General features: G+C 41.6%; 1 protein-coding gene across 1 annotated transcript in view; it reads left to right on the top strand.

Moving 5' to 3' along the window:
- Positions 1-26087, top strand: part of FBN2 (fibrillin 2) — a 1183434-nt gene that overhangs the window by 913561 nt on the left and 243786 nt on the right. Inside the window, exon 20 of the mRNA XM_086961117.1 lies at positions 15357-15476. Within this exon, the coding sequence (XP_086817243.1) occupies positions 15357-15476 (120 nt within the window). The remainder of the gene's footprint in view (positions 1-15356; positions 15477-26087) is intronic.

Below are 26087 nucleotides of genomic sequence, written 5' to 3'. Positions count from 1 at the left end.
CCGGTCGTTTCAGGCCATCTGGTCACTGGGTCATCCAGAGCCATCTGGTCACCTGGTTACACAACCAGATGGCCCAGCAGGCTGGGCAAACAGATGACCTGGTGGGCTGCGCAATTAGATGGCCGGCCGGCTTGGTTAACTCCAACTTTTGTCCTCCTAAGGGTTCTGTAAGCACCGTCCTTTGTAGTGTTAATAGTCAAGTAAAATGGCCTCCCTGGGCAGTCCCTGGGGAGAGGACAGGGCCTGGGCTTCACCCTCCTTGGCTATCCCCAGGGCTCAAGGAAGGTGGAAGGCACCCACCCAAGTCAGCACACTAAGCCCAGGGTATGGCGGTGACAGTCACTAGCCCGGGCAGGGCAGCTTTAGACAGGGACGGACTCCCTTGCTCCCAGCCTCGCTGGCCCCAGCCCTGCATGAAGGCCCAGCCCCTGGGGTGCCGAACTGGAGCAGGAGCCTGGGAGAGCTTCGAGAAGCCCTCAGCAGATGAGGCCTGGGCCTGGTCTGGAATGGCAGCGACTGTCGACGCCCTGTGCTGCCCAGGAGGTGCGGTCCTCACTCTCCTCAGAGGCCTGGCAAAGGGGAAGCGGCACTGAGTGACAGAGGGAACCCAAGGCGCCCATGTGCCTGGCTCCCCGGGAACCCTCGCTGGGCTTGTGGAACCAAACAACCCCCAATCGTTGTGAACCCAGGTTAGAAGTGGGAAAAGGGGTTAAATGACCGCATGTGTGCTGTTCGTTATTCTGAAAATATAAGTGCTCGTCAGCATCAAAGTGGACCTGGACAGGGTGCATATATTAGTAAGGTCCAAGGCTGATCAGATCACATAACCACGGTGTTAGTATAGGATGCCACCGTAATCACTAGCTTATTAAAACCTATTAAAAGGGGGATCTAGAAACGGATTAGTCATCAGGGGGTTGGAGTGGTCACAGGATTATGATAGGGGAGATCTCAGCCCATGGGCTCGACCTGGAGAGCACAGTGTTCCAGGGAATGTTATCGTTCAACCCTGTGCTCTGGGTAGACAGTCTATATATCCAACGTTGTTTTTTCTCATAGAGTCATTGAGATAGTCTGTCACCAGGAGTCAGCTGTTCTATGACCGTCCATGTCATGTCGTTGGGTATGTAGTTTAAGGTGAGGTAGTGTTCAGTCAGTTTTGTCATGGATTTTTTGCACCGGATCGTGCTCCTATGTTCACAAATCCGCTGCTTCACCTTCCTGCTGGTCATGCCTATGTAGCGAAGTTTGCAAGGACAAACGGTAAGGTAAACTACGTTTGTGCTGTTACAATTGGTGTGTGACCTGATGGTCCACGTTTTTCCTGGTTCCAAAGATAGGGTTTTAGTGTCGTCCGTCAAGTGGCACACGCTGCAGTTACCACATTTGTAGTGGCCAGTGACGTTTGGGAGACACCAGGCGTTGAGGACTGTTGGTAATTGTGTTCCTATAATTCTAGGTCTTGTGTTCACAACTGCGTCCCTTATATTCCTGGCACGTTTAAAAGAGAAAAGGGGTTTCTCCCATTTCAAATTGCCTGTGTTCAATATTTGCCAGTGTTTATTGATGGCCTTGGTCACACTGTTTGATGCTGGACTGTAGGTAGTCACACAGGTCAGTGGAATTTCACCGTTGATCTTTGTGACATCTTCCAGTAGTGTCTCACGTTGCTGGTTTCTGGCTCTTTTCTGACATTTGTTCAGAATTTTGGTTGGGTAGCCCCTTGTCTCTAATTTCGAGGTAAGGTCTCTTGCTTGTTCACGATAGTCATTCAAATTACTGCAGTTCCTGCGTATACTCAGGAATTGCCCGTAAGGCAGGTTTTCCCTCAATGGTCTGGGGTGGAAGCTGTCGAACCTAAGCAGGTTGTTCTTTGCTGTAGGTTTATAATGGGTTCTCGTGTGTAGTTGTCCATTTACCTTGTTGATGACTAGGTCCAGGAAGACCATGGTTGTGATGTCTTTTGTGTAGGTGAACCTCAAGTTTTTTTCCCGGGTATTGAGCCAATCAAAAAAGGAGATCAAGGTAGCCTCAGATCCCTGCCAGATGACAAAGATGTCATCTATGTAACGCTTCCAAAACGTTATATATGTTCCAAAGGGGTTGTTGTCGTTAAGGATGAACTGTTCCTCAAAATCATACACGTATAGTCCAGCTATACTTGGGGCAAAAGTGCTGCCCATAGAAGTACCCCCTGTTTGGAGGTACAGTGTTCCTTCAAATTCAAAAAAGTTCTTTTTAAGAGCCAGTCTGGCGCACTCTAAAATGAAAGTCTTAGGTGTCCTATGCGTCCATTCCTCTTTGTTGAGTACCTTTTCCAGAACTTTTATGGTGTCATCCTGGGGTATACTCGTGTAGAGGCTCTCTGTGTCAAAACTCACGAGCAGGGTATTTTCATCGACCTCAACCTGGTCGAGCAGTTGCAGAAGTTTCTTAGTATCCTGGAGGTACGTTGTCGTTTTTTGTACCAATGGTTTCAGGAATATATCGCAGAAGCGGGACGTTGGCTCAAGTAATGAACCTATACCCGAAACTATGGGTCTTCCCGGGGGAGGGTGTTGGTTTTTTGTGCATTTTGGGGAGGGTATAGAAGTACAGTGTTTTTCCCTCATTGGTACACAGAAAGTCGGCCTCTTGTTTCAAGATGAAACCCAGTTTCCCCATGCTCCATGAAGGATTTTATTTCCTGCTTTAGATCCTGTGTGGGGTCACTGGGTAGTTTGCAATAGTTCCGTTCATCTGCTAGTAATCGCAGACATTCATTTTCGTACATTATCTTGTTCTGTATAACCACTCCTCCACCCTTGTCAGCCGGTTTTATTACAATTGTAGTACAGTTTCTCAAGTCCTCCAAAGCTTTGCACTCGTTTTTATTAAGGTTGGTGAACGGTTTAGGTGGTTGTAGTTTCTCAATATCATTGAACACTGCTTGTTCGAAACCTGATAGTTCCACTGGAGTGGTGTGAGGAGGTGGTAAGAAAGTCGATTTGACTCGCAGTCCAGTCTCAGTAGGCGAGGGCAGGAAGATTGAAACATGTGGACTTATTCTTTTAAACATAATCTCCACTATTCTACTTCTATATGACACCACAGCCTACCTAATTAGGCAAAGGTGCCACATGTAATTATTTTTATTGGTTGTCCAACCACTCCAGAATAAAGTATCTGAGTGTGTAGCATTGTGACAACTTTTAACCACACTTTGATCTACCCTTATCACATATAATCAAAATAACCAGCTCCACTGTAATCAGGTGTCGCAGCACACCTGGATGGCGTTCGGCTATCCGGGTGGGACCCCGATGATGAAGCATGTCACCAACGAGGTTGGTGAGTGAGGGGTCTTCTAAGGACAAAGGATTTTCCCAGAGTGGGTTGCAGGGCTTGCACCTCAATACCATACTAATGTATAGGTATTAAATACCCCTAGTGGTTACTCCTCCATTTTGTTTATTAAGTATTAAATCTAAGGGGACCAGGAGTTCCTACTAGACCTTTAAGGTCAACCACCCTTTCTCTCCTACTTGTTTACAAGATGCTCGAATTGTGCCCCACATCCTGTAATGCCAGCTGCAAGAAAAAGTGCTGAGACTAAAGACAAGAAATAGACAACGGGGAAAAAACTAACTTTCATAATGGAATGCCTTTATTTTTTTTAATTCTAGCTCTTTAAAGCTCAGCCTGCATCTTTTTAAAAATGCTAATATCTCACAAACTACTAACCAAACCAACAAAAGCACACTTACACAGTAAAGTTCTATCTTCATGTCAGATTTAGTGTAAAATCAGTTCAGCAATCTTGGCTGTAGTTACAAGGAAAACTGCCTATGGAAAATAAAATGTGAAAACATATCTTTTTTTACACCCCCTCGAATTCTCCCCCACCTGCCACCCCTGCATGGAACTGTATGGAATTTAGCAATTTGGACCTTAGAGGAATCTAAGTGAGTGCAAGATTCTTTACAACTCCGTTTAGGGGAGCCGCAGTCTTAGGCATTCAAAAACAGTCTTTTCACTAGAATGTCGGGCTTGACCATAACTACACAGTGGCAAGTGCCACTGTGAAATTATTATATATGTACATATATATGAGTGTGAATTAAAGAGACAGAGAGAGAGAAAAGTGGGGGGAGAAAGAGTGTGAGAGATCGGAAGAGAAGATTTTGTATGTGTTAGTCAAAGAGAAGACAAATATCCTTATTATTACAGTATGGATATGGCATAGACGTAAGAGGCATTATAACCTACACCTCAAAGTCACAGCAAATCATAATAACAGGGAATACAGCAGAGTCCAAGTCCTACTTGAATATGGTGCAATTATTCTCTGTATTTCTTTCAAAGGGCCTATTTTTCTTATTAATGTCCTGTTTTCTCACAAATGTGTCCAGTTTCAGAAAATGGGTGAATCTAGTTTCAGTGGGAGGGGGAGTTGTCACCTTTCTCCATAGCAATGTCCCATAATCAAAGCGGTCTGTCTTCTGTAAATTCTAGTCCTTACACACATCACAACATGTTTGTTAAATGCTTCTTTTGTTTCCAAATGAAGGTGCAGTTACAGGTAAGTAATGAGTAGTTTTTGAATGTTAAAAATCTAGCTAAGTAAGGTCGATGCTTGAATTTCAGACTTTATGGTTTCGCTTGTACGTCTAGTGACCTAACTACTGAATGTCATCCAGATGTGCTTTGAAGTTTATTTCTGGAAAAATTAAGTTTTCTATTTCAAATCCCCATTCCATGAAAATGGCAGATCTGTACTACCACAAACATAATTCTATTAACAGCTAATAGCAAACAGAAAAGAAAATTAAAATGAAACTTTGAGTCTGTTGATTGAGAACCTGTGCACATTTCCTTTCTGAGCATTTTTATTTACCAATGTATTGCCGAAATTCTGCTTCATTAGAGGGATATCTTGTGAAAGTGATTATTCTCTCTTGTTATGCTGATTTCTTTTATCCATTTAGATAGAAGGACAGCTGCTGGACGTTTGATTCTATAGAGCAACTGAGATAAAGGCAGAGTTAGGTGACAGCTGAGGGAAATCCAGGTTTGGCAAAGGAGAGGAGGTGCCAAGACAGAAAGGGAAAACAGTGGACAAAGAATGAAATGAAGTGTGGTAACTACAGTAGGGATGATAATAAACAGGACTAAAAAGGAGTAAGGAAGGACTTGATGTAAATGAAAATCTATGGGGGCTACTCATATAGGTAACTTTAGGTCACAAAATCTAAGTGTAAAGTTAATTAAAGGTGTAGACTTACATGTCTCCAACTTCAGAAAAGAGAGTGGAGCCAAATGTACTATTGTAATTTTCTACTGCCCAATAGAATCAGCACCACATCTGGCCTACTACTGAGACTGCAACACTGTCCATTAGAAAATAATGGAGGTAAGGACTTAAAATAAAACCCCATAGAAAATAATGTTAAATTCATTTAAAATATTGTAAATAGTTACAAATATAAATACTTTGATTTCATGTTTAAAGAAAATCTAAAAGTAATATATTTATGTATTCCTTAATTATTAAATGTTTTTAATTTGAAATAGATGTAAATTTAAATTAAAAAAGTGATTAATTCACTATTAGTCAAGTCATTCTTTTTTCAATAAATCAATTATCATAAAAGATACAATACAGTACACTCTTGCAGGAAGAAACAAAAACATAGCAGCATACAAAATCATATAAAATACTAGCAAGTAGTGAATACTTGCTGATTACAAAAGAAATAAAAATGAACGAGGCTACAAATTAATTCATGTGACTTTTTGTGCTCCCAAATGTATGGCTCCTTGCAAAATGGTTGCTGCTAAAACGCATAATCTCGAAGTTGTCAATGATTGCAGAAACACCATGGAAACCCTGAATTGTCTAAAACTTGCTAGTTTAAAAAAAATTAAAATAAGACTTCCTAAATTCTGAATAAAACTTGCAGAATAATATAAAGTGCATCACATAGACAAGGGGGTAAACTACTAAAATGTGTACCTTGGACCGGGTGGGCCATGAGAAAATTAACAGTGTTTAGCCTGAATCTAGTTAACAGGAAACAGAAAAAGAAATTACAGACCCAAACTGAATAAGGCTCAGTGAAATGGCTGGTACAACACATTTTGAATGGCATTTCATCTGAGCATTTTTTTAAAAACATTTCCCTCAACGGTTTGAAAAAGGTAGCTGAAAAAATACCTGGATTTTCAAAAAGATCAAATAAGTTAAGTTTAATAAAGGTATTGAATATGTATGCAAACCAAGGTATTTTTAATCTTCAGTCAAGTTGAAGACAATCAGCAAGGACTGTCCGGTTGAACAAAGTCTCAAATCCTCAGCCATAATAACAATGACTGAAGCTTAACAAGCTCATTTATATAGTCCTGCCCCACTTCAGTATGACAAATATTAGTACAGATAGTTTTCGGTATAGTGAAGAGTCTTTTAATGAAGCCAATCTCAACCTTCCTCAGTTCAGGTTGATTGCTGATTCCCCATAGACCATTTGAGCAGCATTTGGCCTTATAAATTGTCATCAGTTGTGTGATGGGTTTATTGCCTCTCCTTCTCACAAAACTAAGGACCGCCTCAGAGCTTCTTGCTAATGCGGCTGTTCCAGCAATTGTAATAGGGTCCCAGGTAAGTTTATCACCGAAAAAGATATCCAAATTCAGAGATGATGGAACCATGCTGGCTTTCATATTATTCACTGTAACGGCCATATCTTTTTTTAACCCATAGACCTTCACGTGTTTTCTCTTGATCTAGCTTAAAATCCAAATTCGCCATGAAGATGCAGAACTGATCTAACAATTGTTGTAACCCAAACGCAGTTTACTAGATAATAGTACTGTCATCGTACTGTCATCAGCATATGTCAGTGCTGGAACACTGCAATTTTCTACCCTAGGGTAATCCGCATTAATATCTAAAAGCTCTTTTCAAGCCCGTTCACGTGCAGCGACAAAAGAAAGGGGCTAGGAAGTAGCCCTGCCATACACTTCTAGCAAGCTTAAAAGCTTCTGTTGTTTCCCCACCCAGCCTGAACCTCACTCCGGCAGTCACTTCTGAGTGTAGCTTCCTCAAGAAATTGACAATACTCTTCTCTGCCCTAATTTTGATTATAGTGGCCCAGAGTTTAAAGCCGACCTCTGGTCCATAAATGCTAAATGAATCTTTCCCTCCTTGGCCATCAGATATTTATATATTAACAGATAAAGGTTGAGACATTGCTCATACTCCAGAGACCAGAACGAAAGCCAAATTGTAGCTCTGAGAAAATATTGTTCTTGTCCGCCCAAATTTGCAATTGTTCCAAAAGAATTTTACCCATTAAGTTGACAGTATAGTTGATTAAAGATAATAGCATTGTGGATTTCCCTTGGAGCCTTTCTTAAATATTGGCACAATAGTTGAGCGTGACCATGTTTCAGGGGGACCGTACTTATAGATACTTTCAAAACATTGGTCTAAAGAGGAGCCCACAAAGGCATATTTACTTTGAAAAGGTCAGCCGGTATCCCATCTGGCCCAGGAGCTTTTCCTGCTGGACATCTATTAATACCATGTATGACATCACTCAGCTCAATTTCTAGTCCAATAGATGGTAGATGCTGGGAGAGAATCTGCCTCTGTCTCAATGGGCAGGGACCCCCTGTAGTGACTGGGCCTGAATATACTTGTGTTAAGTGTTTAACCCAAACATCAGAAGAAATGACTGTATTAAGGCCAGTTTCATGAGTGTTTTTAAAATAATTATGATTTACAGTCTGGCATAAGAGTTTTATCTCTTTGAGTTCACTAGCCATAATTACAGAGTGATACTCTTCCTCTCCTACTGCCTTTTTATGAACAATTAGCACCTGTCTTTATGCCTTCCTGCAATTGCACATGCATTCAGGATCTCTAGGGACAGCTTTAAGTGCTACCAATATCTGATCATGGTCCTTTGTGCAATTAGAATCTAACCATTTTGCTTTCTCTTTAGATCTGCCATTAGTAACCGTGAGCATTTCACGCGCATTATCACAACTTTTAAAAAAAACTATTTAATGTGATAGCCTCCCCCACCCCATCATTATGCTCGTCTAGACACACCATAAAACTGGAATGTGCGGCCCCCACAAAGTACCAGATAAATTGATCCTTATCAATTTTGGGCCTGCTCATGATCACCCCTTTATTGCTAGAATGAGCTAGTGAGAGTGGATACTTAATTACATGACTCTTTTTTAAACTAGGAATTACTAATCATGATAGCAAGTATTTTATGACCACTGAGAGGGAAATCTACTAAGACACAGGGCAACATTACGATGCTGGCCTGACGAGCATCCCACCGTCATTGTATCAGAAACAGTAACGCACGACAAGGAGTCATAGGTCTCGCTACCCAAATTACAATGCCACCACCTTCACGGCAGTCTGAAAGTGTATAATTTCCTTTGTCGCTTGTGCTGTGGGCCATTGCACAAGAAAAATACACTTTTTAAACATCCATGCACCGTGTGATGCATGGATGTTTGGCGGGGCACCTCAGGTGCCGTTCAGGCCTCATAGCAGAGGCCGCGGGGTGACGGGGGCCCTGCTAGGGGCTTCCAAAGTCAGCTTTCAACAAGTCCCAACGGTCGGACCACCATAGAAAGACTTGTTGAAAGGGACATCATAATCCCTACGGTAGTGCCTGAGCAGGCCCCGCCTCATTGTAGGGAATTACTTTCCGACCAACGGTCCGCTGGGCTCCTTGAGCCAGTCGGAATCATCGGTCGGTCACGCCACACAGCCTCCGACTGGTGCACATCATAATGAGGTGAGTGGACCTCAACCGACAAGCCATCGGTTGTGGTCTGAACAACATCATAATGAGTGCCATTATCTCTAACCCAGCTCCTAAAATTTTGGGAGTACAAAATGAAATCTATTAACCCAGAACATCCCCTTCCAAAATACGTAGGGCTTACAGAGTATTGAAGGCAAATACCAGGCTGTATTTCATAAAAAGCAGATTGATTTACTCTCCATACAGGCTATGGCAAAATGGGTAATCAGCTCCCCTCTACATCCTTTAAGCCACAGGCCATGCATTAGACTCTAAAGAATGCCTTGTATTAAAATCACCCATCCATAAAATCAGATAGTCACCATACTACTTAAACTTCACTCCACATCCTTATGTAGCAATTTGATTAGTATTGCTGCTATTGAAAACATTGTTATAGAAATGTATCAGTAATAAGTGATGCAATTTGCAGTTTGTCAATATAAATTGATAATGGGTTGAAGCAAGATTTGCCCATATAACTCGTCCAAGGAAAGCAAGGGAAATCAATGTAATTACGCCTCCCTTAGCCAGTCCCACATACCCAAGTATGGCAGGATTATAATAGGAAACAAAACCATATACAAATATAATTTCTGTCAACCTTGCTTCTTGCATACACACTCCTCGATAACATTTGATAAGGCTTAGCCAATTTTCATTTGTCAGTTTTGCAGTGTTTCATATGATGTATTAGGTGGACTGAACCTCATGAGGGGAGTGATTCTGGCTTAGTATACTGACTGAATGTGCTTGATGTTGATGATATATTTTTCACCCAAAGGGATAAAATTCTTTTTTACTTTTTAGTAACTTGGTGCTCTATTCCCTTTTGGTTGTAATAGAGCCCCTCTCATTTGTTTAAGAGTTTTGCAGCTATTCCTGCCACATTCCATGAGGCTATACCTATAGGTTTATCAGTCTGAGTACAAGGACAATTCCTAGGAGCAATCTCCTCTGTAATAGGATGTATCAGGTTCAACCCCGAATCTTAAACAATATTAGTCAGGTGGCCCTGAGCTGGTTGTTTAGATTGCCTAGGGGCTTTAATTTACTATTAATATATTCTGGACAACATATTTAATAATTATTACTTCATAATTAGCTTTCTTACTTTAGGTGGCAATATATTTTTTAATTTACACTTAATCAACATTATTTTATTTAAGTTAATATATTTGAATGAAATAAATATTAACTTTAACATTAAATTAATAGGGCTGTGTTCTACATTAATAGTGTTTCTTTTGTGTTTCTTTTGTTCTACATTTAAAATAATATTTAACATTAATATATGTATGCTACTTTTTTGTAAGTTTAACAAACTGTTGATATTTTTCCTATACTTTACCGTATAGACATCTCTGCCATCAAGGTAGAGATCTCCCTATAGTAAAGTATAGAGAAAAGTAGAACATTTCAATACATTTGTTAAAAAAATAGTTGAAATATGTTTGTTATGCATCAGTGTAAACTATTTTTATATATCTATTTTAAAGGCATAACTTAATATAAAATGCTACAGCAACATTAACCTACTTTTATTTGAAAATGTAATTATTTCGAATATATTACATTAAATTTAAATTGTTTCTCTAAAGATTAACATAAACAAATTACCACCTACATTTTAAACATTACTTTTTATTAGGTATCACAAATAATTAGAAAATGATGTATAGAAAAAGTAAGGTAATTATATTTTAATTAAATTAATGCTGCATTCAATTTTCAATTAATAAAGGTTACTAAACTATTTAAAAAATAAAACATTTAATTTGTTTTATTTTGTAATGTTTATTAACATTAAATTGTATTTATTCATATTTCTAACTAGTTTAAATATGTACACTCTAGCAGGATTTCTTATGTTGTTTTAATATAAGTCCCTACCCTCATTATTTTTTAATGGAGGGTATTGCAGTATCTGTTGTTGGCAGTATGAGGTATGAGACTAACCTAACTCTGAGCTTGAGTATATTTACTATTATTTTTGGTCTGTTTTGACTGTATTGACCTTAGAAGTTCAGTTTGTGAACAGCAAGTGGCTTACTCCTTTGTCTATGTATGTTTGTTCCTTCCTAACGCCCTTCCTAACCCTTCCTATTCCCCTCCTTAATCCTCCCTTTTAGTAGCAAGTGTGCTCTTTTTACATTCAATCCCACGTCCTTCCTACATTTACTACTAATTACCAAACTTACAAGTGTGAGGTTCTCCACATTGAAAAATATAGGAGAGGTGGAGATTTGGATCCTGTTTGTGACTTTTGGTGGTGCAGGAGTGAGCGCTCGTAACGCTGTGCCCCTGCACTGCCAAGAGTCGCTGTCGCCCGCCAGATTACAAGTAATTTTATGGTCTGGCAGCGGGTGCTGTGGTTGCCTTACGAGGGTGCTGTTTAAAAGCCAGGGGCGTAGCTAGAGCTTGTGGCGCCCGGGGCTATCCCTCGGATTGCCGCCCCTGGGGTGTCGGTGGGGTGGCTGGGAAAAAGGACAGCGAGTACTTGAAAGAGGGCAGAGGGACACGTAGTTTCGCCGCTAATAGTTACCTCGATCATGCAAGTTACATACATAACACGGTCCAGGCTAGACAGTTGAAATCACCAGTGACCGGCAGTACAAAGGAAAAAACACAGGCTGCATGATCTATCTAGGGACTCAGAAAAACTGCATGTGACATCCATCAGAGAGCTGCGTGAATTAAATACCTGGTAATCCCCTCAGCACAATGCAAACATGCACATACATGACACTGTTCAGGGATCCATCCATCATCTACAGCTGACATTAAATGACCAATTAACTGACTCCATTTTAGCTTTCTGTATCTATTAGTTAATAGAAAGCTTTTCAATTGCATGAAAGAAAACAACGAGTAAACACAATATATCTATCTATCTAGCCAACTATCGATCTACCTATGGGCAAAGTGTAATCTATTGTTTGTCAGCAATGTTTTGGATGGGAGGGGAAGTGATTTACAAGAAGCAAAACCTCAAGTGTGTCATGAGGACTATTCCCTAACTCAAAATTGGCAGTATATAACACATTACCCTTTGCATACTTTATGTATGGCTTGTTTAGTAGTTATAAACAAATACATTTTATATATAATAACAATTTAAGAGGAGATAGTGGATTAAATCCGTACAGTGAGATGCACTGAATAGGCCTTGTGAGCATCAGCAGAGATAGTATACTCTAAATGAATAGAAGAGTGTTTTTTCCACATTAGATGGGTTGCTCTACAGCAATAATATAAATCTTGACATTTTCTGTGGTATACAATGGAAGTGGTGGGAGGGCATACATGTATTAATATACATTCTCCTCAATAGCATATTTAATTTAGCCCCATTAATTTTCACTGTCAGAGCATAGATCTATATATTGTTTCAGTAACATAGACACCCATAGATATATACTTAAATACCCTTTCTCTTTACTTATACACATACATATGTACACATCACAAGCGCAAATGCGCTTTAATATACTGCTATTGATTGGTATTTATATCTAATCTGTTGCCTATTGTGAATACGCACTTAGGCAACCTTTCTCTTCTGCCCTAGAGTCCAAACTAATTCTACTTCAGACTCAGCACAAAATGGCTTCCGTTTCTGCTAAATTATATAAACAAGCATTTGCAATGCAATAGGTCTCGTAATTATGCAAGTTTAAGCTACTGGCATTGTAAATGACAATGCCTTTTATCTCTGTTTTAAAAACTAAAACACAAATAAAAGGCTTTGTTATTTGCAATGTCAATAGCTCAAACTCGCGTAAATGCAAGACCTATTGCATTGCAAACACTTGTTTTATAGGACTTGTCTGTGAACTGTTTGCCATTCTGCCACTCACTAAAGATCCTTTCCTCTCCTCTGAAAACCATTTAGCTCATACCTCACTCGTCCTCCTGTACTCCAGCATCCAGGGTATCTATGGTAGGGGTTGGCCAGCACTGATAAAGTCAAAAGCTGATAGCCAGCTACAGACCTAATGGTTTTGCCAGTGCTTGTTTTTAATAAAGCATTTTACACCTGTTTTTTAGGTTAAAAATAACGTTTACATGACCAATGTATCCTGTTATGTGGCAAGTAATGTTACTGAATGACAATCGATTACTTTAAGTCTCCAGCCTTACACAAAGGAAAATATTTCGCGAATTTCTTTCTTATGATAGTGTGTTAGATTCAGTGATAAAACAGACAAGTTCCTTTTTTGTGTTTTAGAACCCCCTGTTCCTTTTTTCACGGTGTGCTCTATCAATTTGTTTAAATCTTTCCATATTTTTTTTTATTTATGTAGTTGATTGGATTTTAGTAAACATAAATCATTTTGCCATGGACATTATCATATGGTCAGTAGAATAGGAACAGCTACACATACGTTTGAGAAAGCACAGGCATTGTGGGTTCCGCGATGAGCCATGGACAGGACATGAATTCATAGTGTTATAAATCACAGATGGATTGAATAAGGGAAAAGCAAAAGTAGAGTACCAAGTAACCTCCCCTCACCCATCATCAACCATATTAGTTCCTTTTCCGTCTGCCATTCAAACAACATAAAGTAATTAAAGTGCGAGTTACCTTGTCCCTCCACACCACATCACAGGAGTCAATGTACAACATGGGTAACGGGTAGCAGAAGAACTCACAACAGGCTGAGAGATGCTGGTGCGTGTCACAACGCGGGTGGCAGGATCAGGCAGTAGTATCCTGTTCTTGGACTTTAAATTGTTCCAACATGGGCAATACTGTACGTCGCGGCGGGGCTCATCGGCTGGATTCCGGACCCTGAGCTCAGAGAGCTCATTAGATTTTCCCCTCTGACCTCGGTCGCTGCGCGCTCACCATCACGTGGTGCGTGCGCTGAGTTGTAGAAAGCAGTTGCGACTGTGCACTTGAACTTAAAAAAAAAATGGGGACGCATGCGCACCGCGCGGCACTGAAGGCCTGTTGCTGCGGCCTGAATAATTTATTTATTATTTGTCAGTATATCCCCAAATAAATTATAAAGCCCATCGCGACAAGCCTCCAGTGCCGCGCGGCCGCCCTCTAAATAGTGCCGCCTGGGGCGGTCCGTAGCCCCGCACCTCCCTAGCTACGCCGCTGTTAAAAGCTCATTGTGAAACTTAAACAGCACCACCGTGGTAACACCAGTGCACATTCCTGCACGGGAAGGAATGCTGGCATTCCTTCCACTGCTGGACTGGGGGTTCAAAACTACAGGGGGTGCACAACATGTCTTCCTCTGCATACACCCCCGTGCACTGGGGCAAGAGGGGGCTCTGTATGGCCCCCTTTTTTTTACTCACCGCCAGCAGTTACATGGAGGAAGAACCTCCATGACAATGCTGGTGGTGAGGAAAGTCGTAATATGCTTCGCGGTGCCTCAGGGCACCACCAAGCATATTGCATCCCTCAGACGGCTGTGGGACTGTCACGGAATGAGGCTCATTGGCAGTTGTGGCACTGCAATGGTGGTCCGACTACCAAAGTCCTAATAGCGCGGTTGGACCGCCGGTGCGGTGGTGAATGGTCTGCCACCACCGCGCACTCGCGAGTCTGGTGTTTCTTGAACTTCCAGACTGGTAATCAGGCCCATACACTCGTAGGCTTGTGAATTGAACCTTGTAGTAAGTAAGAAGTGCCACTGTAGCACTACTTTACATGCTGCAATGAACAGTTTGTGAATCAGACCCAAAGATGTTTATGTCTCCCTAGCAATCAGTCAATCTATGCACATTTTACAAGGAAACCTATAATATTTAGATTTCTGACTATTATACTGTTTTCCTCATTCCACTCCTGTGTCTTGTCTAGTACTAATAGCACCCTTAGACCAGTTCTGTGCCGATAGATTGACATTCACATCTGAGCTGCCTTCAGCCAGGCATTTATGTAATAAGGACAGCTGAAAATGACACACTCTGCTAGCAGGGTGCTTCAGCTTGTGATTAGATAAACCAGGCCAAACATGAGCAGGCGGGAGCTGTCTGAAGATCTGGTTAAGGCTGAAGTTGGAGAGTATTACAGTCATTGTGCATTGAATTGCTCTCTGCTTTCAGACCACTGTCCAAGCCTGCTGAGTCCTCGGCAGCATTGTAATATTTTGTTACTGACTGGCTTTACTTAAATCGCCTCAATCCTCCCGGAGCCATAAATGACAGAAACAGTCATATCTTTATGTTTGTGCACAGCGTGCTGTGGCTGGGAATCCATTTGCTTTCTATGAAAACAGAATTCTAAATTATGTCTGGACAATTAAATTCGAATTTGAAAGTAAAACACAGTGAAGGTTTTAACCATTTAAGTGTGCGAATTATATTAAGAGCAGCAACATATTGAAAATTATATATTTCTAGACATTTTTTCCGTTCCTTCTTGCTTTAATTCCCCGAACAGGAATCAGAAAGTTGTAGGTAAATTTGCTAGACGCTCTGTCCCATCACATGCCACTCAAGGTTAGACTTTGTTGCATAAACACTTTTCTGATACATGTGGGGGCGCTAACCAAGCATCTTTCTTCGTTCCAGATATCAACGAATGCGAAAGCAACCCATGTGTCAACGGCGCGTGCAGGAACAATCTGGGCTCTTTCATCTGCGAGTGCTCACTGGGCAGCAAACTGGACCCTACTAAACTCATCTGCATTGGTGAGACTTACTTTATCTATACAAATGTAATCTCTTTCCAATGATAATATTAGTACCACGTACACCTATCACGAGTAGATACTGCCAGGATTCTCATCTATTCGTGACTGTAACTTGTATTCAGAAAATACAGCAACCTTACAGCAATGTACAAAGAGGAAGTTTAGTGCAAAGTTTTAAAATAACAACGTAAAAGTCCCATCCTTGGGCTGAGTTTTCTCTGTCCATGTGGAGCAAACGGTGATTGAGTGCCAACAGCGGAGCTGAATGTGTGCGCAGTGGAAAATGGCTGGGCATTCTTGTTTCCAAATAAAAATGTGCTGTAACCCTCTCAACTATGTGTTTTTAACCTGTAAAACCATTTATGCGCACAGTATGTAATACTAAAAGAGCACTCTTTTAAGTACTCTTACACACCTGTGAGAATTCAAGTCGAAAAATGCAACTCCCTAATAGTAAAAGTGCAAAGGTGGCACAGTCCTTTCGAGTTTACCTAATTGTATACACATATTCCCTAAATATTCCCATTGTATTCCCTTTGTAGGTGTATTGGTGCCTATTGTTAAATGCACGTAAGAGAACGTAAAAGAGCATAACAACTTTATTGGTTTACATACTCCAAAATGCCTTTGTGAATAGACACCATGGGGCCTCATTTGCTACTCTTTTCCGTACCGATGACAGTCTGGAGACTTTCCTATGTCTGGAAAGAAAGTGATAAAATGAAAGACTTCCTTTTCTGGAGCAAAACACAATAAAACTGTCATTTCTGGATTAAGACAGTTTAAAGAATATCATAAACTAGGTGGAAGTTTTATCAAAACAATTCAACGTTTAATAGCTCATGACAGACAGAAAAATAAATAAAGGACTTTTAAAATCAAACAATAATTCTGTGATCATTTAATTTTTTAAAGTTTGATTTATTAAGGAGGAAAAAAGCAGGATGAAAGGGGGAAGGGGATGAAGGAGAAGAGTTACAATAAGTGGATAAAAGAAATAAACAATATAATAATAATTTCATAAAAAGTAAGCATTACAAGCATGGAGAATTATGAACACATCGTGGGAATATAAATACAATGAATAAAACACAGTATAAGAAACGCAATAATCATAATAATCAATTAAAGAGAGAAAACAGGTAATAAGAAAATCACAGAGGTTTGCGAACTTCAACTGTTTCAGGAGTAGGAGAGGGATGAACAGGGGCAGAGGAAGAGAGGTATGTTACCAAAGGAAGCCAAATCAGGTCACGTTTGATAGTTAGGGAGATGGGAGATACATAATTGGTGTCTAAACGATGGTTAAAACAAACTGCATTCCACCAAGACTGATATGAAATATTTGCAGCCTGTTTCCAATTAGAAGTGACAATATGAAAGGCTACAGCAATGAAAAGGTCAAGTAGAGGGTAGTGATTGGGGGAATGAGGGAGATCTGATGAGAGGGAGCCAAGAAAAACTAATGAGGGTGAAAAGGGGACCTGAAATTGGAAAATCTTTGGTATTTGCCCCCAAACCAATTGCCAGAACTGGGAAGAGGGAGGGCATTCAAACAACATATGTTTAATATCAGCAGAAGGGCAAGGACAAGACCAACAAGTAGAGGGAGTGTCTGGTGAAAAACGGGATAAGGCAAGTGGAGTAAATAAAGTTCTGTGATAAATGAAAAATAAAGTTTGGGTAGTGTTAGCAGCTCTAGAGGTCTTATGAAGTTTAGTCAAAATTTTATCCCAAAAAAGTACAGGCCAGTTCTGAGAAAAATCCAACTCCTACGCAAGTTCAATGTGAGATTTTAATCTATCATTAGTAAAATGGAAAGAATTATATAGAGCGGATGCAGAAGGAGAGGTCTCTAGTAAAAGGGAAGTGGATCTACGATCTAAAGGAACATCATTGGAAGGTGGAAGAGATTGAAGATAGGAAAGCAAGACTGGATAATGGGTATTGTATTGCGCTCGGGCAGAAGCAGGCAAAGAGAAAAGAGATTGAAGATCTTGGAAGGAGAGAGGGGTAGCCTGAGAAAGTAATTTAGAAATCCAACATATTCCCAGAGAGTGCCAAGATTTCCAAAAAATGGTACGGTTACGAATTTTGAGAAGAGAATTATTCCAAACCGGTTGTTCGTGAATGGAGAGGATGGATGGATAAGATGAAGTTAAGTAGGGAGAAAGAAGATTACGAGAGTGTGAAAGAATAGGCGAGCGAAGACGAGTTAAAGAAGATGTAAAGGATAGGAATTCACGGAAGGTAAAAGGAGAAATGAAAGAGGATTCCATACTTAGCCAGACAGGGGGATAATGAGGCAGCTTAGATGAAAACCAGCGAGCCGATTGCTTCAGGGAAAAAGCGCGGTGATACTGTTTGAAATCAGGAAAACGGACTCCAGATTGAGCTTTGTCCTTACGCAAAGAGGCAAGAGCTATTCGAGGACGTTTACCGTTCCATAAGAATTTTAGTAATAAAGAGTCAATCTTCTTAAAGAAAGAAAGAGGAATGTGTAAAGGAAGCATAGAGATAGTATAAAGAAGCAAAGGGGATAGCATCATCTTTATAGAATTGAGTCGACCCCACCAGGACAAAAAGAGCGGATGCCAACGAGTGATAGCCGTATCCATTTTCTTATAAATATAATCAAGATTTAGTTTAAGAGTGTCAGATAATAAAGGAGCAAACCATAATCCCAGGTATTTGATTTTGGATGGTTGCCAAGAGAAACCTGTATAAGAAAAGAGATGTTTCTGACAAAGAGGATTCAGAGGCAAAATTTCACACTTGTCAGCGTTCAAGCGGTATCCAGAAACTGCAGAGAAGGAAGAGACCTGCTGAAGAAAAGAGGGAATAGAAGTAACAGGGTCGGAGCAAGAAAAAAGAATATCATCGGCATAAACTGACAATTTGACTTGTTGGAAACAAAAAGGAAAACCAGAGATATTGTCATCTAAACGAATTTAGTAAGGAAGGGTTCTAAGGCTAAAACAAAAAGTAAGGGAGATAAGGGGCAACCTTGTCGAACCCCTCTATGTAAAGAAAAATAATCAGAGGACATCCCATTAACAAAAATAGAAGCTTGGGGATTAGAGTAAAGTAAAGAGATAATAGAAATAAATTTAGGAGGGATACCGATCCAACGTAAAGCCTGAAACATGAAGTCCCACCCAATCCTATCAAATGCCTTCTCCGCATCTAGGGAAATAGCTGCGAAAGGAAGAGTGAGGGAAGAAGATTTGCTAAGAATGTTAGGAAAAACCTGGGAATTATCAGAGGAGAGACGCCCCTTGACAAAACCAGATTGTTCTGGACCAATTATATCCGGTAAAAGGGGATCCATGCGTAATGCTAATATCTTCGCTAGAATTTTGTAATCAGTGTTGACCAAAGATATTGGTCTATAATTCTTGCATAAGGAGTAATCCTTATCCTCCTTTGGAATTAAGCAAATTAAGGCTTGTTGAAAGGAACCGCTAGAGGAACCGGCGTCAGAAAAAGATTGAAATAAAAGTAAGAGTTTAGGAAGAAGGAGAGAGGCAAAGTGGCTGTAAAATTCAATTGTAAAACCATCAGGGCCCGGAGATTTACCATGATGAAGTTTAGATACAGCATGGGATATTTCAGAAAGTGAAATGTCCTGTTCCAAAGTGTGAAAATCAACATGTGAAATCAAGGGAGATGGAAGAGATTGAAAATAAGAATGGAGATCATCAGGTCCTGGAACCTGTTCTGGGGTATAAAGCGTATCGTAAAATTTGGCGAATTCATTGAGAATTTCTTTATCCTTAAACGTGGATTCACCGGAAGAAGTTTTAATAGATTGGATTTTTGTGCGTTCTTTATGGATCTTTAAGTAGTTGGCTAGAAGCTTCCCCATTTTATTCTTACCTCCATAGTATCTAGAATTACATTTTAGCAGAATATTAGAAGCGGCGTCTGTTGTGAATTTATTAAAAGAGATTTTTGCTTCAATAAGAGCCTTAAGGGAGGAATCAGATTTAGAAGCGTAATAAGCATGTTCTAAAGTTTTAATGTCAGACAAAATTTTCTCCGACTTGGCCTCTCGTAATTTCTTCCGCCGAGACACGAAGTTAATAATAAAACCCCTAGAGGCTGCTTTGAATGAATCCCAAACCATAACAAAGGGGGAGTCAGGGATTTGATTTATAAGAAAAAATTCCTTGGCAAAAGCAGTAAATTCGGTACAAAAGGTGGGTTCCAAAAGTAAAGCATTATTAAATCGCCATCTGCTAGAGTGGCAGTGCTTGATCACAGTCTCAGAGTAGCGGCAACGTTAAAATTTCACTTCATTGTATTTTATTCTGTGCACTGCGACGCTTGATGATTTTAAACTTCACTTTCATTGTGTGAATCATATTTTACCTTGTTCCTCTGCATTCCCGATCCACCGCAAGCACTCGGCTTGTTAGCTGTGGCGGGTGCAGGGCGGTACTCACTTCCGGATTCCACCTCAGCGAGGCTCTCATTGGGCGAGTATGTAGAGGCGGTGCTGAGCACTAGCCCGTACTCTATTTAAGCCAAATGGCAGCTATGACGCGCAGCGAATACGCGCTGCGACCGCGCCGCGACCACGCCAAAGACATGCCTAAGACCTGCCCGTCTGGGCCCGTCCGGGCCAGACCGGGGCCGGGGGCAGGAACCTATGCCTCTCCATCCCTTCGACGTCCAGGTATGACCTCCCAGTTCCTTATGTCCCTGCGACCAAAGATAAACACAAATTGTAGCATATTGGCGCCATCGCTATATGAAGGAAGCTGTTGCCCAAATTGTCACTTTGCTCTTATGAATTATCAACCACATCCCGACCCTGAGAGTATGAATATTCGCTATGGAAGGCAAAGAAAGCAGGCAGACACTGCTTTCACCTTCCATGGTATAAATTGCAGATCGCTCCCCCAGCATAAATTAGATATTCTGAATCTTCTGCTAGATAACAAACCCAGCGCCATGTTTCTGACAGAAACCTGGCTGACCATTTTATAATCAAATTTTATACCCCTGAGTCCTCCTCATATGTAATCGGAAAAACTACCCTAGCACATAAAAGGAGACCTTGGCACAAACTGACTCAACAAAACTTTAACAAAAAGTTTGTAGCACCCATATTGAATACTAATGAGAGCATTGACGATGCCCGACACAAATATGAAAAATCCCTACTCCTAACCATAGATAGCATTATTCCACTAAAATCTTTTAAAGTAAGACCTGCACAAAAACAAGAAATCTGGTTTTCAGAGGAGCTTAGACTACTGAAACAGGCCACCAGAAAATTGGAGAAGAAATGGAGGGCTTCCCGCCAAGATAAGGACAGACAACTTTTTAAAAATTCCATGAAAATATACCATAAAGCTATACGAGCTGCAAGGAAAAATCATATTGCTTCTCAATTACTGGCAGCCGGTAATAATCCCCGGATACTTTACCAGATTTTACAGTCCTTTATCAAACCTACAGCTTGTGAAAGCGCAGAAGTAGCCTCCCAACTACTTTGTGATAACATTTCTCAGTTTTTTAATCAAAAAATAGACGCTATCTATAACAAAATAACACTATCTAACCAAAACAATCTAAATGACAATGACTTCATTCTAGAACAGGACATCGAAAGCCCGAGTACGCTCTCCCTTTCAGTCTTCCCTCTCGTCTCTATCGAGGAGGTAGTGGGAAGCATCTCTCAGATAAAGAGTGGCTCCCCGACAGATACCATTCCTGCTAGAATTATGCCTATTCTAGCCACGGTCCTGGGACCTATGATCCAAAAACTAATTAATCTCTCACTGAGCACAGGCCAGGTCCCAAAAGAATGGAAAAAGGCTCTGGTAAAACCTCTTAGGAAAAACACTGGTATTCCTTGGGAAGAGCTAGCCAACCTTAGACCCATATCCCTGCTCCCGTTTCTGGGCAAAATTGCAGAAAAACATGTAAATAACAAATTGTCCAAATACATCGAGTCAGCTGGAGTGTTGGATCCATCTCAGTCTGGTTTCAGGCCCAGACATAGCACGGAGACCGCTCTGATGTCAGTCGCAGACGATCTTCACATGTACCAGGATAGGGGTTTTTCTGTTATCCTGGTACTGTTGGATCTGTCTGCGGCATTCGACACCGTCTCCCACTCCACCTTGATAGCCAGGCTAGACAAAATTGGCCTGAAGCAGGAAGCCCTAGCATGGCTAAAGAGTTTTCTGACTGACCGTACCCAGCAAGTTGCCATGGGCACCTACAGGTCAGAGGAGGTCGGAATCTCTAAAGGGGTGCCACAGGGCTCTTGCCTGAGCCCCACCCTTTTCAACATATATGTGGCACCCCTGGCCAACATCATGAGAAGATATGGATTTACCCCCATATCTTATGCGGATGACACGCAGCTCCTCTTTCCTTTTAAGATCTTTACTCCTGAGGTCAGAAACTCCTTCGCCCAGGGCATGAAAGCAGTGGCACGATGGATGTCTTCAAACTATCTGCAATGTAACGTTGGGAAGACTGAAGTAATGCTGTTTGGGGAGGCAAAACTGCTCTGGACCCCAGACTGGTGGCCACAAGACCTCGGACCAGTACCCAACCCCAAACAAACTGTTAAAAACCTAGGGGTCCGGTTAGACCATGAGCTTAATTTTAAACAACATGGCAACCAGGTAGAAGGAGCCTGCTTTCACGTAATCGGCATGATGCGGAAAATATTCCCACTATTACCTGACAATACCAGGAAGACACTAGTCCAGGCGCTTGTTTTAAGTCGCCTGGACTATTGTAATGGCTTGCTCCTGTCTGCCAACGAGGGAGTTATGAACAGACTTCAGGTGGCACAGAACACGGCTGCCCGTCTGGTTCTGAATGCCCCTCCCCGTACGCCATCGAAACCTCTGCTGACAAAACTCCATTGGCTGTCGGTCAAACAGAGAGCAAAGTTCAAGGTATGCTGTACCATCCACAAAAGCCTGAATGGAATGGGTCCTGCATACCTGAATACTAAATTTATACCCTATATACCATCTCGGACACTCAGATCTAGTGAACAGGGCTTCCTGTGTGTTCCTAGAGCAAAGAAGACAAGACACGGAACGAGAGCACTATCCATAGCTGGACCCTCTCTTTGGAACAGTCTCCCGATATCCCTTAGGCTATGTGCAGACCATCTTTCTTTCAGGAAAATGCTAAAAACCTTCCTGTTCAAACAGTAGCGCACATAATTTTCATGGCACCCTCCCCTCTCAATATGTACGTAGAAGCCAAAAGCGCGGAGATACTCCTTCGGGAGTGAAGCCAGCGCGATACAAACTCGCAAATAAATAAATAACAGAGAGCTCAGGGCCAGATATTGCTTTTGCCCTCCCTCCTGACTATGCCATGGTCAGAAGGGACAGAGAGGGAAAAATCGGGGGTGGCATAGCGGTAATTTTTCAGAGACAGTTTACCTGCAATCTGGAGCCCATTAGTATACCTGACAGTGAAGCTGCCTTCTTCAAGATCTCACTGAATCCCAATTTCACATTCTCCGGTGTCTTGATATATAGGCCCCCCTCCGGCCACCTAAAAAATTGGGCTGCCAATTTGGCCAGTTTTATAACCCCCCTTTTTTTAAGTTCGAAAAAACTCACCCTGCTTGGTGATTTTAATATGCACTTCGACGACCCTAACAACGTGACCTGCTCCAACTTACTGTAGGACCTTGCAGTATTACAACTTAGACTATTAAACTCTGGCCCCACTCATAAGGCGGGACACTTACTTGATCCCATCATTACAAACATCCCTGAACTTAGTTGGACGTCGACGTCCCCTGTCTGTTGGTCTGATCATCTCCTCCTACTCTTCGGCCTAAAATTACCTACATCTACTCTAAAAAATGCTGTATGGCCGGTCTCGTCCATGAGAAACTGGAAACAGCTCGACACCAGTAAACTCAGTGAATCTCTAGCAAACAGCCCACCAGCTCAGGCCTCAGACATGGAAGGTATTGCCAATGCGATGCACACTTGGCTGGAAAAAGCTGTTGACAGCTGTCTCCCTCTTTCTCAAACCAAAAGAAATATACACCGACCCCCAGCCCCATGGTTTACTGAATGCTTGAAATCGAAAAAATCACACTGCAAACACCTTGAGAGGCAATGGAGAAAAGACTATTCCATTGAAAAAAAGAGGGTTTACCAAAACGCCAGAAATAAGTACCACTCCGCTTGTACCAAAGCATGCGCCCTTTTTGTTGCAAATAACATCAATCTCGCTTCTAACAAAGCTAAAACTCTTTTCAACACAGTTAAGGAACTTGCAGGTGTTAACACGGTTGCAAACGCCCCCCCTCTGAGCACCACACAATGTCAAAACCTAGCATCTTTCTTTACTGATAAAATTGAGAACATCATCCATGCCATAAACTCTCAACCTCTCACTAATAACCTTCCAGTCGCTCCACCACTAAACCTTCCTGCCTCTAAGATCCTTACCCACTGGCCTGAAATTACCCTGGACTCACTTAAATCTTCCCTGAAATCCATCAAATCTGGCTCTCCTCGAGACCCCCTCCCCGTCAGTGTTCTAAAAACCCTCGACGACCGAGCTCTGACTTTTGTTGCTAACACCCTTAACGCCGCTCTCATCCTTTCCACTGTGCCTTCTTTGTGGAAGCATGCGATGGTTAGTCCCCTGCTGAAGAAGCCCTCTGCCAACCCTGAAGTTCTGGCTAATTATCGGCCTATATCACTTCTACCTGCTTGCTCTAAACTTCTGGAGAGACATATTCAATCTGCTCTTACTCTCTTCACCGAGAATAATGCCCTCCTTTATCCATCCCAATCAGGTTTCCGTGCCGGTTTCTCTACTGAAACCGCCTTGCTGGGCGTCACGGAAGCCATTAGGAAGCTCCTGGATGAGGGCCAAACTGTCGCACTCATACTGTTAGATTTGAGTGCGGCGTTTGATACCATCTCGCACTCCAAACTACTGACCACATTAGATAACAACGGCATTAGAGGTGCAGCTCTTGACTGGATCAGATCTTTTCTGTTGCACAGGACCTTTCAAATTACCTCGTCCATTGCTTGCTCGGACACCTTCAGTGCCCCACACGGTGTCCCACAGGGCTCCATTCTAAGCCCCCTGTTCCTAAATATTAACCTTCGACCTCTGGCCGATCTAGCAGAAAGTTCTGGTCTCACCCTAATGACCTATGCTGACGATTCCCAAATCATCTTTTCCCTGACAAAGCCAAAATCCTCTGATCCCTCTCTTCTTAGACAGGGACTCCTGAACATCTTCAGTTGGATGTCCATCAACCAACTGAAATTGAATGGCGAAAAAACGGAGGTTATACTCCTAGGTAAAGATAAACATCTGTGGAATCCTTCCCATTGGCCATCTGAACTAGGGACCATTCCAACTCCTGTTGACCATGCAAGAAATTTGGGCGTCTGCCTCGATGACACTCTATCTATGAGGCAACAGGCTAACAAAGTAGTCGGTCTTTGTTTCATTATAATGAAATGGCTGAGAAAGATCCTCTGGATGCTGCCCCTTGCAACTCAAAAGACCGTAGTCAACGCATTGATAACATCACGTCTTGACTACGGGAATATCCTGTACTTAGGATCAAATCAGGCTGTGATCAAAAGGTTGCAGCTCGTCCAGAACTCAGCAGCAAGACTACTCTGTAACATCCCCAATTTCTCCAGTGTATCCAAACATTTGAGGGACTTACACTGGCTCAGGATTGATCAACGCATCAAATTCAAAGCCCTCACCTACATGTTCAGAATTAAAAATTCAACAGCCCCCAAATACCTGCAATCATTGGTTACCCCTTACATTCCTGGTAGGATGCTGCGCTCCCATTCAGGAGCATTCTTTGTGATCCCCAGATACAAATTGTCAAGAATTGGTGGTAGATCTTCCTCTGTCCTGGGACCCACTCTTTGGAACTCCCTCCCAGTTAACATCAGGACTGAGGTAAATTATGCTAGTTTCAGAAAGAGCATCAAGACCTGGCTCTTTAACAAATAACTCTTCGTAACCCTCAAGCGAAACTTTGTGATCAGCAAACCTCTTGTCGGCGCCGGGAAACCCTTCTTGGGTAGCTGTGCGCCATACAAATGGAAAAAATAAATAAAATAAATAAAATAAAAGGGAGTAGGTCAAGATCTACAAAAACTGGGGTATGGTCGGAAAGTAGGATGGAGCCAATTTCAGAACGAATAGCGTGTTGGGACAAGGATTTACTGAGAAAGATATGGTCAATGCGGGATTGGGATTTATGAGGAGGGGAGAAAAAACTATATTCTCTAACATCAGGATTGCATAATCTCCAAACATCTACTAAGGCATTGTTTTGAAAGGAGTTCACAATCTGCGTGTGCATTCTAGAGGGAACAAAAGTGACTTTCGAGTGTCTGTCAAGGAAGGGATCAACAATCTGATTACAGTCTCCACCAAGGAGTATGTAATCTCCAGAAAGGGAAGACAACTTGGAATTCCAGTAGGAGCATATACATTAAAGAGAGTGAGTGGAATGTTATCAATGAGTAAATTAACAATGAGCCAACGACCATCAACTTCACGTTCATGAGTAATCGAGGAAACATTTAACTTTTTATGTAACAAA

This window comes from Lissotriton vulgaris, chromosome 3_1 (assembly GCF_964263255.1).
Source record: "Lissotriton vulgaris chromosome 3_1, aLisVul1.2, whole genome shotgun sequence".
Lineage (NCBI taxonomy): Eukaryota > Metazoa > Chordata > Amphibia > Caudata > Salamandridae > Lissotriton > Lissotriton vulgaris.
The sequence above is the reverse complement of the archived record's forward strand: the minus strand, read 5'-3'. Positions and strand labels throughout refer to the sequence as shown.